The 13,091-nt window shown below is 40.2% G+C and overlaps 1 protein-coding gene across 3 annotated transcripts in view; it reads right to left on the reverse strand.

Annotated features, from left to right (window-relative positions):
• The window catches only part of LYSMD2 (LysM domain containing 2), a 39,848-nt gene that overhangs the window by 18,560 nt on the left and 8,197 nt on the right, over positions 1 to 13,091 (reverse strand). The window contains exon 2 of one of the 3 annotated variants that reach the window (XM_049903756.1): positions 548 to 596. The exons of the other annotated variants lie outside the window; for them this stretch is intronic. Coding sequence (XP_049759713.1) covers positions 548 to 596 — 49 coding nt within the window. The remainder of the gene's footprint in view (positions 1 to 547; positions 597 to 13,091) is intronic. 3 annotated transcript variants of the gene reach the window in all.

Genomic DNA, 13,091 nt, shown 5'->3' on the forward strand with positions numbered 1-13,091 from the left:
AACTAAGAAAAGTCATGATCCAACCCAAGGAGGAACTGGGAAACTCTATATCTTTCTTACCTGCTCTCTGTTTGATATTTCCTAATACCTAATTAAGGCTAAGAATAGAAACTGTGGCCTTTTCAAAGTGACACAAAACTACCCTCTGTTTCTTGGTGTGGGTGGGTGAGGAAAGGTATAGCAAGCAAATGCTTTCATTTCAAGAGTCTCTCCTAATCAGGATTGAATAGTACGACTCTATGAAATATAAATTTATTGTCTGGTCACTAAGAAACAGATTACAGAATCAGTAAAGGAAAAGCTAAAAGGGTGGCTATAAGGTCCACCATTGTGAAATTAACTAGAACAAATACCATCCATAGCTTAAAAAGAACTTATGCTAAATGACCCCCCAAAAATAAGTTTTATCAGGGTAAATTCACTTCAGGGGGCATTCACAAAACTTTTTCTTTAATAAAAATTAAAAAAAGGAACCTCAACAGCAGCTACTTGGTATGACCAACCACTCTGTGAAAGACACTTGGGTCATCTTCATCAGTTTACCTACCTGACTGTAAATGTAAAATTCAAAACTTCTTTTCCTTCTTCTCCATTCCCTTCAAAAAAAAAAAAAAAAAACCACTGGGGGGTTGCACCAAGATGCACCATACCAACCCTCTAGACAGACGCACCATGCCAACCCTCTGCAACAAAGACCCAAAAGACCAAGATACAAACGTCAATCCTGTAACCCTAAGCATCAAATGAGGGGATAAAGAACTAGATCAAACTCCGAATGGAAGAAACTGATGTAAAACAGAGAACGAGGAGAGATACGAAGTGGAGGTACCCTGCCAATTAACGTGGCACAGTGCCACCATCTTGGAACACAGTCAGCAAGGACCCTGGTATGGGAAGGCAAATTCATGGAGCTTGGAATAGAAGACAGAGCACCCGGTAAAAAACAGAAACACACTTTCCCACCCCTCACCCTTCTGTCCTGTACACCACCTCTACCCCTTTCCAATGGGCCATGCTGTGCTGCTCGGCTAACACCTCGGGTCCCCATGCCCCCACGAGCCAACGCCCAAAGTGCCGTTTTTTTCCTCTTTTCTTCCATTTCCTTCTGCTCCCATCTAGCCCCATATACCACCTCTACCCCCCCTTCTTGACAGGCCATGCCGTGCTGCTGGGCTAGAACACCACTGCTCACCACCACCTTGGGTCTGCCCTGTCCCCACACACTGAATCCAACTGCACTGCCATTTTTTTCTTCTCGTTCTTTTCTTTCCCCTTCCAGTCTAGCCCAAAAAGCCACCTCCACTCCATTCCCACTAGTCCTCAGGTCCACCCACCCCTGCTCACCAACCCTCACTGTGCAGCCAGTTTTATTTATTTATTACTTTTATTTCACTGTTTTTTTCTCTCTCTCCCACCTAAACCTCTATGCCTCCTCTTGCCAGATACTACCACACTGCCACGGCTAGGCAGCCACTGGTGTACCAGCCTGCCACAGTATCAGTGCCACCAGGGTCCCAGGTCCACGTCAGTGGCCCCAACACACCATCAATTTTTTTTTCTTTCTCCCTCCCAGTACATCACCTCCCTTCCCTTCCCGCCGCCCCCCCCACCCCATCCATCCTACCCACAATGGCCAGATATTGCCATGCCATTTTTTCTTTCCAACATTTATTATTTTGTGTTTTTTGGATTAATGCCAGCCTTGTTGGAGTGAGATGGAATCTCATTGAAGTTTTTATTTGCATTTCTCTTTTTTTTTTAACGGCTAATGATCGTAAACATTTCCTCATGTATCTGTTAGCTACCTGAATGTCCTCTTCAGTGAAGTGTCTCATATCTTTTGCACATTTTTAATTGGGTTATTTGCCTTTTTGTAGTTGAATTTTTGCAGTATCATGCAGATTTTAGAGATCAGGTGCCGATCGGAAATCTCATAGCTAAAACCTTTTTCCTAGTCTGTAGGTAATCTTTTCACTCTTTCAGTAAAGTCTTTAGATGAGCATAGGTGTTTGATTTTCAGAAGCTCCCAGTTACCTAGTTTTTCTTCTGAATTGTTAGTAATGTTTTGTATACTATTTATGCCATGTACTAGGGCTCCTAATGTTGTCCCTACTTTTTCTTCCATGATCTTTATCATTTTAGATTTTCTATTTAGGTCTTTCATCCATTCTGAGTTTTTGTGCATGGTGTGAGGTATGGGTCTCGTTTCCTTTTTTTTCCAGATGGATATCCAGTTATGCCAGCACCATTTGTTAAAAAGACTGTCTTTTCCCCCATTTAACTGATTTAGGGCCTCTATCGACGGCATTGGGTTTGGGTTTTATCAAATATCAACTGCTCATACATGGATGGATTTATGTCTGGATTCAATTCTGTTCCCTTGGTCTATGTATCTGTTCTTGTACCAGAACCAGGCTGTTTTGATTACTGTGGCAGTATAATAGGTTCTAAAATCAGGTAGAGTGAGGCCTCACACTCTGTACTTTTTCAGTAACGCTTTACTTACCCGGGTTCTCTACCCCTTCCATATGAAGTTGGTGATTTATTTCTGCATCTCATTAAAGAATGTCGTTGGAATTTGTACCGGAATTGCATTAAATCTATAGATCGCTTTTGGTAGAATAGATATTTTTACAATAATAAGTCTTCCTATCCATGGGCAAGGTATGTTTTCCACTTATGTAGCTGTCTTTTGGTTTCTTGCAGTAGTGTCTTGCAGTTTTCTTTGTATTAGGTCTTTTATGTCTCTGGTAAGACTTATTCCTAAGTATTTTATCTTCTTGGGGCTACTGTAAGTGGTATTGATTTGGTGATTTCCTCTCTGATTTTCTTTTTCTTGGTGTAGAGGAATCCAACTAATTTTTGTATGTTTATCTTGTATCCCGATACTCTACTGAACTCTTCTATTACGTTCAGTAATTTTCTTGAGGGTTCCATAGGGTTTTCTGCAGAGAAGATCATTTCATCAGCAAATAGAGATACTTTTACTTCTTACTTGCCAATCTGGATGCCCTTTGTTTCCTTATCTAGCCTAATTGCTCTGTCTAGGACTTCCAGCACAATGTTGAATAACAGTGGTGATAAAGGGCATCTTTGTCTGGTTCCTGATCTCAAGAGGAATGCTTTCAGGCTCTCTCCATTTAGGATGGCCTTGGTATAAATGCCCTTTATTATGTTGAGAAATTTTCCTTCTATTCCTATGTTGCTGAGAGTTTTTATCATGAATGGGTGTTAAACTTTGTCAAATGCCTTTTCTGCATCAATGGATAAAATCATGTGATTCTTGTCTTTTGTTTTATTTATATGATGGGTTACATTAATTGTTTTTCTAATGTTGAACCATCCCTGCATACCTAGTATGAATCCCACTTGGTCATGGTGAATTATTTTTTTATATGTTGTTGAATTTTATTGGCCAGGATTTTGTTGAGGATTTCTGTACCTAAGTTCATGACAGATATAGGTTTGTAATTTTTTTGTGTGGGCTGTCTTCACCTGGTTTTGGTATCAGAGATATGCTGGCTTCAGACAATGAGTTTCGGAGTATTCCGTCCTTTTCTATGCACTGAAATACCTTTAGTAGTAGTGGTGTTAACTCTTCTCTGAAAGTTTGGTAGAACTCTGCAGTGAAGCCGTCCAGGCCAGGGCTTTTTTATGTTGGGAGTTTTTTGATTACCTTTTCAATCTCTTCTTTTGTTATGGGTCTATTTAGTTGTTCTACCTCTGCTTGTGTTAGTTTAGGTAGGTAGTGTGTATCTAGGAAATCATCCATTTCTTCTAGGTTCTCAAATTTGTTAGAGTACAATTTTTCACAGTAATCTGATAAGATTCTTTAAATTTCAGTTGGGTCTGTTGTAATATTGCCCATCTCATTTCTTCTTTGGGTTATTTGCTTCCTCTCCCATTTCTCTTTTGTCAGTTTGGCCAATGGTTTACCAATTTTGTTGATTTTTTCAAAGAACCAGCTTTTGGTCTTGTTAATTCTTTCAATTGTTTTCTGTTTTGTATTTCATTTAGTTCTACTCTAATTTTTATTATTTGTTTTCTTCTGGTGCCTGTGGGTTTCTTTTGTTGCTCTCTTTCTATTTGTTCAAGTTGTAGGGATAATTCTTTGATTTGGGCCCTTTCTTCTTTTTGTATGTGTGCATTTATTCATACAAATTGACCTCTGAGCACTGCTTTTGATGTGTCCCTGAGGTTCTGATAGGAAATGTTTTCATTCTCATTGGATTCTATCAGTTTCTTTATTCCATCCTTAATGTCTTCTATAATGCAGTCATATTTAAGCAGGGTATTGTTCAGTTTCCAAGTGTTTGATTTCTTTTCCCTGCTGTTTGTTATTGATTTCTACTTTTATGGCCTTATGGTCAGGAAAGATGCTTTGTAATACTTCAATGTTTTGGATTCTGCTAAAGCTTGCTTTATGACCTAATACGTGCTCTATTCTACAGAATGTTCCATGTGCACTAGAAAAGAAAGTATACTTGGCTGCTGTTGGGTGCAGTGTTCTGTCTATGTGTATAAGGTCAAGTTGGTTGACTGTGGCATTTAGATCTTCTGTGTCTTTATTGAGCCTCTTTCTGGATGTCCTGTCCTTCACCGAAAGTGGTGTGTTGAAGTCTCCTACTGTTACTGTGGAGATATCTATCTCACTTTTCAATGCTGATAGAGCTTGTTTAATGTATCTTGCAGCACTGTCATTGGGTGCACAAATATTTAATATGGTTATATCCCCCTGGTATATTATCCCTTTAATCATTATATAGTGTCCTTCCTTATCCTTTATGATGGCTTTAACTTTAAAGTCTATTTTGTCAGAAATTAATATTGCCCCTTCTGCTCTTTTTTGACTGTTGTTTGCTTCATATATATTTTTCCATCCTTTGAGTTTTAGTTTGTTTGTGCCTCTAAGTCTAAGGTGTGTCTCTTGTAGGCAGCTTACTGACAGAACGTGTTTTTTAATCCATTCTGCCACTCTTTATTAGTGCATTTAGTCCATTTACATTCAGCTTAATTATGGATAGGTATGAATTTTTTTTTTTTTATGAATTTAGTGGTATCATTCTGATTTCTTTTTTTGTGTGTTGTTGACAGTTTATTTTTCCCACTTAGTTTTTTGTGCTGAGTAGATTATCTTTATATATTGTCTTGTCCGCTTCTTCGCTGTTGTTATTTTGTTTCTGCTGAGTCTCTATTTTTTTCTCGTATTTTATTTTGATGTGTAGGATAGTTTGTCTCCTTTGTGGTTACCTTATTATTTACCCATATTTTTCTAAATTTAAACCTAACTTTTATTTCTTTGTATCGCCTTGTCTTCCTCTCCATATGAAAGGTCTATGGCTACATTTCTTAGTCACTCTTTTTGTTTTAATGTTGTGTTCTTTTACCTAACAACATCGCTGTTTCCCTGTTTTGACCATTTTTTTTTATCTTGATTTATTTCTGTGATTTCCCTGTCTGGGCTGACATCTGATTGCTCTGCCCAGTGTTCTAGTCTTGAGTTGATGCCTGATATTATTGATTTTCTAACCAAAGAACTCCCTTTAGTATTTCTTGTAGTTTTGGTTTGGTTTTTATGAATTCCCTAAACTTCTGTTTATCTGGAAATGTCCTAATTTCATCTTCATATTTAAGAGACAGTTTTGATGGATATATGATTCTTGGCAGGCAATTTTTTTCCTTCATTTTTTTAAATATGTCATCTCATTGCCTTCTTGCCTGCATGGTTTCTGTCGAGTAGTCCAAGCTCATTCTTATTCACTCTCCTTTGTAGGTGATTTTTCATTTATCCCTAGCTGCTCTTAAAATTCTCTCTTTGTCTTTGGTTTTGGCAAGTTTGATTATAATACATCTTTGTGACTTTCTTTTCAGATCTACCTTATGTGGAGTTCGATGGGCATTTTGGATAGATATCTTCTCATCTTTTACAAGATCAGGGAAGTTTTCTGCCAACAAATGTCCAACAATTCTCTCTGTATTTTCTGTTATCCCTCCCTGTTCTGGAACTCCAATCATGTGTAGGTTATTTCTCTTGATAGAGTCCCACATGATTCTTCAGGTTTCTTCTCTTTTTTTAGTTCTTTTATCTGATTTTTCTTCATATGTATTGGTGCCAAGTGCTTTATCTACAAGTTCACCAATTCTGCCTTCCACTTGCTCAATTCTGCTCCTCTGACTTTCTATTGAGTTGTCTAATTCTGTAATTTTATTGTTAATCTTCCCCATTTCTGATTGCTGTCTATGGATTTTTCGAGCTCATACAACTTTTCATTATGTTCCTGAATAACCTTTTTTATTTCTTCAACTCCTTTATATGTGTGTTCCTTGGCTTGTTCTGCACATTGCCTGATTTTATTCCTGATGTCTTGAAGGGTTCCGTATATTGATCTTTTGTATTCTGCATCCATTAATTCCAGGAAGGCACTTTCATCTAGAAGATCCCTGGATTCTTCGTTTTGAGAGCTTGTTGAGGTGATCGTGGTCTGTTTCTTTGTGTGACTTCATATTGACTATTGTCTCTGAGCCATGTATAAATTATTGTATTAGTTTATTTTGTGTTTGCTTACTGTATCATAGCTTCTTGCTTTGTTTTGTTTTGATATGCCCAAATGGGTTGCTTGAGTGAGCTAGCTTGATTATTTTCACCTTTGGAGCTCTGACGTCCTCTCCCCAGATGGCTAGAGCTGTTATCAGGTATATCAGTCTGGGAGTCCATTCACTTTTCTTGTAGGAATTCAGCTCCGGTTTCCAGGTAGCTGATCATCAGGTGTGTGGTGCAGGCTCTGTCCTATACTCTTAGAGTGGCAGGGGTGATTGGTGTAGGTTCCAGTATCTGGTTGCAGCAGGGGGTCACACTCTGCACGAGGCAGGGGGCTGAGAATCATCCCCCAAGTGTCTCTGAGGAAAGCGTGTCCCTGTTCCCTAGAGTGTACTGGTGGGTGGGTTCTGCAGACAGACCATGGGCACCCAATCTTTTTGGTTGTAAGGACTGGGAGGTACCAGTTATTCTTGGACCCCTGTTGCAGGTGGCTGGGTGACCTGAGTGGAGCCACCAATCCTTAGTCCCCTGATGTGGGTAGGTGAGGACCCTGTTTAATAGGCAAAGCAGTGTCAAACTTCAAACACCCAGCTTTCCACCGCACAGCTGAAACAGCTGTAGTCTGCCAACAAGGGCCTATTCTCCTGAAACAGGGCCACACATATCCATGCAGTGGGGAAAGGTACTCAAAGTCCACAGACCGTTTATGCCTGGACAGGAGCTGCTTTTATCCTGAGCTCCCCGGGTTAGTGGAGCTGGCAAATTATCTTTTCCCCCAATTTCAAATTTATACCTTCTTCAGGGCCTGGAGGATGGCTCTAAGCACTCAACAGGGCCTATCTCAGGCTCAGGGAAATCAACAGCCGCTGATGTCGGCTTGGGGGTGGGGGGTGCAGTAAAACATACGCAAGTACTTAGCTTTTGCCGAGAGCGCCATTCTTCTCTGGTTCCGGAGGCATGAGTAGGCTCTGTGGCTAGTTGCTTCTCCCCGAGGAAACTGCAGCTGAACGCTAGTACCAGCCCACAGCAGCCGCTCCCAGGAATGATACCTGAGGGCTTCTGCTGATTCAGGTCCAGTAACAACTCTTCTCCGCTTCTGAACCATGTCTTCCTCCCCCTGCCCCTAGTTCATCTTCTAGCCTTCCCTTTGATGTTTAGGGCTCCTAGCTTGTCATAAATATACTCGTTTCACTGGTTTTATCGGGTCTTTGTTATAAGAGAGGTCGCTGGAATCGTTTGTCTATTCCGCCATCTTGGCCCCACCTCCAGAACAGATCTTGAAATGCTGTTTTTGATGATGAACGGAACACCACTCCTCTTCAAGTTGTCATTCCTGACATAGTAGACTATATGATTGTCTGATTCAAAATGGCCAGTACCAGTTCATTTCAGGTCACTAATGCCTAGGATACTGATGTTTATGTATTCAACTTCATTCTCGATGATTTCCAATTTTCCTAGATTCATAATTCGTACATTCCACATTCAAATATTAATGGATGTTTGCAGCTGTTTCTTTTCTTTTTGAATCAGGCCACATCAGTAAACGAAGGTTCCGAAAGCTTGGCTTCATTCAAGTCATTAAAGTAGACTCTACTTGAGAAGGCAACTTTTTCCAGTCATCCTTTGAGTGCCTTCCAACTTGAGGGGCTCAACTTCTAGCACTATATCAGTCAATGTTCCACTGTTCTTAAGGTTTTCACTGGCTAATTCTTTTCAGAAGTGGATCACCAAGTCCTTCTTCCTAGTCTTAGTATGGAAGCTCAGCTGAAACCCACCTGCCATGGGTGACCCTGCTTGTATTTGAATACCTGTGGCATAGCTTCCAGCATCACAGCAACATGCAAGCCCCCACAGTATGACAAACTGACTGTCACGTTCCACATAAATAGAACAAAAGAAAAGAATCACATGATTATCTCAACATAGGCAACGCCTTTGGTGAAGTCCAATGCCCATTCCTGGTAAAAACTCTCAATAAAACAGGAATAGAAGGGAAAGTCCTCAGTATAATAAAGGGTATCTATATAAAACCAACAGCCAACATCATTCTCAATGGAGACTGAAAGCATTCCCCCTGAGAACAGGAACAAGACAAGGATGCCCTTTATCACCAGTCCTATTTAACACTGTACTGGAAATACTGGCTAGAGCAATAAGGAAGAAAAAGAAGTAAAGCACATCCAAATTAGAAAGGAAGAAGTAGAACTACCTCTGTTAACAGATGGTATGATCCTATACATTGAGAACCCTGAAGATTCCACAAGAAAACTACTGGAATTAATAGGAAGATTTTTGCAAACTAGCGGCATAAAAGGTCAACGTACAAAAATCAGTCCCCCACATGTCTGTCAGTTGGTCGTACTGTGGGGGCTTGCGTGTTGCTGTGATGCTGGAAGCCATACCACCGGTATTCAGATACCAGCAGGGTCACCCATGGAGGACAGGTTTCAGCTGAGCTTCCAGACTAAGAAAGACTAGGAAGAAGGACCCGGCAGTCTACTTCTGAAAAGCATTATCCAGTGAAAACCTTATGAATAGCAGCAGAATATTGTCTGATATAGTGCTGGAAGACGAGCCCCCCAGGTTGGAAGGCACTCAAAAGATGACTGGGGAAGGACTGCCTCCTCAAAGTGGAGTCGACTTTAATGAGGTGGGTGGAGTAAAGCTTTCAGGACCTTCATTTGTTGATGTGGCACGACTCAAAATGAGAAGAAACAGCTGCAAAAATCCATTAATAATCAAAAATGAAATGGAACACATAAACATCGATATCCTAGGCATTAGTGAGCTGAAATGGACTGGTATTGGCCATTTTGAATCGGACAATCATATAGCCTACTATGCTGGGAATGACAGCTCAAAGAGGAATGGCGTTGCATTCATCGTCAAAAAGAACGTTTCAAAATCTATCCTGAAGTACGACACTGTCGGTGATAGAATAATATCCACACGCCTACAAGGAAGACCAGTTAATACAACTATTATTCAAATTTATGCACCAACCACTAGGGCCAAAGATGAAGAAACAGAAGATTTTTATCAGCTACTGCAGTCTGAAATGGATTGAACATGCAATCAAGATGTGTTGATAATTACTGGTGATTCAAATGCGAAAGTTGGAAACAAAGAAGAAGGATCAGTAGTTGGAAAACATGGTCTTGGTGATAGAAACAATGCCAGAGATCGAATGACAGAATTTTGCAAGACCAACAACTTCTTCATTGCAAATGCCTTCCTTCACCAACATAAATGGTGACTATTTTTTATACACATGGACCTCACCAGGTGGAACACACGGAAATCAAATTGACTATATCTGTGGAAGGAGATGATGGAAAAGCTCGATATCATCAGTCAGAACAAGGCCAGGGGCCGACTGTGGAACAGACCATCAACTGCTCATATGCAAGTTCAAGCTGAAACTGAAGAAAATCAGAGCAAGTCCGCGAGAGCCAAAATATGACCTTGAGTATATCCCACCTGAATTTAGAGACCATCTCAAGAATAGATTTGATGCATTGAACACTAGTGACCAAAGACCAGACGAGTTGTGGAATGACATCAAGGACATCATCCATGAAGAAAGCAAGAGGTCACTAAAAAGACAGGAAAGAAAGAAAAGACCAAGATGGATGTCAGAGGAGACTCTGAAAATTGCTCTTGAGCGTCAAGCAGTTAAAGCAAAAGGAAGAATTGATGAAGTAAAAGAACTGAACAGAAGATTTCAAAGGGCTTCTCGAGAAGACAAAGCAGAGTATTTTAATGACATGTGCAAAGAGCTGGAGATGGAAAACCAGAAGGGAAGAACATGCTCGGCATTTCTCAAGCTGAAAGAACTGAAGAAAAAATTCAAGCCTCGAGTTGCAATACTGAAGGATTCTATGGGGAAAATATTAAATGATGCAGGAAGCATCAAAAGAAGATGGAAGGAATACACAGAGTCATTATACCAAAAAGAATTAGTCAATGTTCAACCATTTCAAGAGGTGGCATACGATCAGGAACCAATAGTACTGAAGGAAGAAGTCCAAGCTGCTCTGAAGGCACTGGCGAAAAACAAGCCTCCAGAAATTGATGGAATATCAATTGAGATGTTTCAACAAACAGATGCAGCGCTGGAGGTGCTCACTCGTCTATGCCAAGAAATATGGAAGACAGCTTCCTGGCCAACTGACTGGAAGAGATCCATATTTATGCCTGTTCCCAAGAAAGATGATCCAACTGAATGTGGAAATTATAGAACAATATCATTAATATCACATGCAAGCAAAATTTTGCCGAACATCATTCAAAAACGGCTGCAGCAGTATATCGAAAGGGAACTGCCAGAAATTCAAGCCGGTTTCAGAAGAGGACATGGAACCAGGGATATCATTGCTGATGTCAGATAGATCCTGGCTGAAAGCAGAGAATACCAGAAGGATGTTTACCTGTGTTTTATTGATTATGCAAAGGCATTCGACTGTGTGGATCATAACAAACTATGGATAACACTGCAAAGAATGGGAATTCCAGAACACTTCATTGTGCTCTTGAGGAACCTTTACATAGATCAAGAGGCAGTTGTTCGGACAGAACAAGGGGATACCGACTGGTTTAAAGTCACGAAAGGTGTGCGTCAGGGTTGTATTCTTTCACCATAAGTATTTAATCTGTATGCTGAACAAATAATCTGAGAAGCTGGACTATATGAAGAAGAACAGGGCATCGGGATTGGAGGAAGACTCATTAACAAACTGCGTTATGCAGATGACACAACCTTGCTTGCTGAAAGTGAAGAGGACTTGAAGCACTTACTGATGAAGATCAAAGACCACAGCCTTCAGTATGGATTGCACCTCAACATAAAGAAAACAAAAATCCTCACAACTGGACCAATGAGCAACATCATGATAAATGGAGAAAAGATTGAAGTTGTCAAGGATTTCATTTTACTTGCATCCACAATCAACAGCCATGGAAGCAGCAGTCAAGAAATCAAAAGATGCGTTGCATTGGGCAAATCTGCTGCAAAGGACCTATTCAAAGTGTTGAAGACCAAAGATGTCACCCTGAAGACTAAGGTGCGCCTAACCCAAGCCATGGTATTTTCAATCATATCACATGCATGTGAAAGCTGGACAATGAATAAAGAAGGCCAAAGAAGAGCTGATGCCTTTGAATTGTGGTGTTGGCGAAGAATATCGAATATACCATGGACTGCCAAAAGAATGAACAAATCTGTCTTGGAAGAAGTGTGGCCAGAATGCTCCTTAGAGGCAAGGATGGTGAGACTGTGTCTTACATACTTTTGACATGTTGTCAGGAGGGATCAGTCCCTGGAGAAGGACATCATGCTTGGCAGAGTACAGGGTCAGCGGAAAAGAGGAAGACCCTCAACAAGGTGGATTGACACAGTGGCTGCAACAATGAGCTCAAGCATAACAACGATTGTAAGGATGGCACAGGACCGGGCAGTGTTTCATTCTGTTGTGCATAGGGTCTCTATGAGTCAGAACCGACTCGACAGCACCTAACAACAACAACAAAAATCAGTTGGATTCCTATACACCAAGAAGAAAACTTCAAAAAGGAAATCAGGAAAACGATACCATTTTTAACAGCCCCTAAAAAGATAGAATACTTAGGAATAAATTTAACCAGGGACATGAAAGACCTATACAAAGAAAACTACAAAACAATATTGCAAGAAACCAATAGAGGCCTACGTAATGGAAAAACATACTATGCTCATGGACAGGAACAGTCAACATTGTGAAAATGTCAATTCTACCCAAAGCTATCTATACATATAATGCAATCCTAATCCAAATACCAACAGCATTCTTTAATGAGATGGAAGCACTAATCACCAACTTTATATGGAAAGGAAAGAGGCCCCAGATAAGCAAAACATCATTGAGGAAAAAGAGCAAAGTAGGAGGCCTCTGATCTCAGAACCTACTATATGGCTATGGTAGTCAAAACAGCCAGACTAACCAATGGCATAGAATTGAGAACCCTGATGAAAATCCATCCACCTATGGTCAGCTGATCTTTGACAAAAGACCAAAGCCCAGTAAACAGGGAAAAGACGTTCTTTTTAACCAATCATGCTGGCAAAACTGGATGTCCATCTGTAGAACAATGGAACAGGACCCATACCTCACACCATACACAAAAACTAACTCAAAGTGGATCAAAGACCTAACTAAAAAACCTAAAATGACAAAGATCGTGGGAGAAAAAATAGAGACAACACTAGAAGCCCTAATACATGGCATAAATACAATACAAACCATAACTAACAATGCACAAATACCAGAAGATAAACTAGATAACTGGGATCTCCTAAAAATTAAACACTATATTCATCAAAAGACTTCACCAAAAGAGTACAAAGGGAACCCTACAGCTTGGGAAAAAAATGTTGGGTACGACATACCCAACAAAGGTCTAATTTCTAAAATCTATAGAATACTTCAACACCTCAATAACAAAAAGACAAATAATCCAATTTAAAAATGGGCAAAGGATATGAACAGACATTTCATCAAGGAAGACATTCAGG

The sequence above is a fragment of the Elephas maximus genome, chromosome 12 (assembly GCF_024166365.1).
Source record: "Elephas maximus indicus isolate mEleMax1 chromosome 12, mEleMax1 primary haplotype, whole genome shotgun sequence".
Lineage (NCBI taxonomy): Eukaryota > Metazoa > Chordata > Mammalia > Proboscidea > Elephantidae > Elephas > Elephas maximus.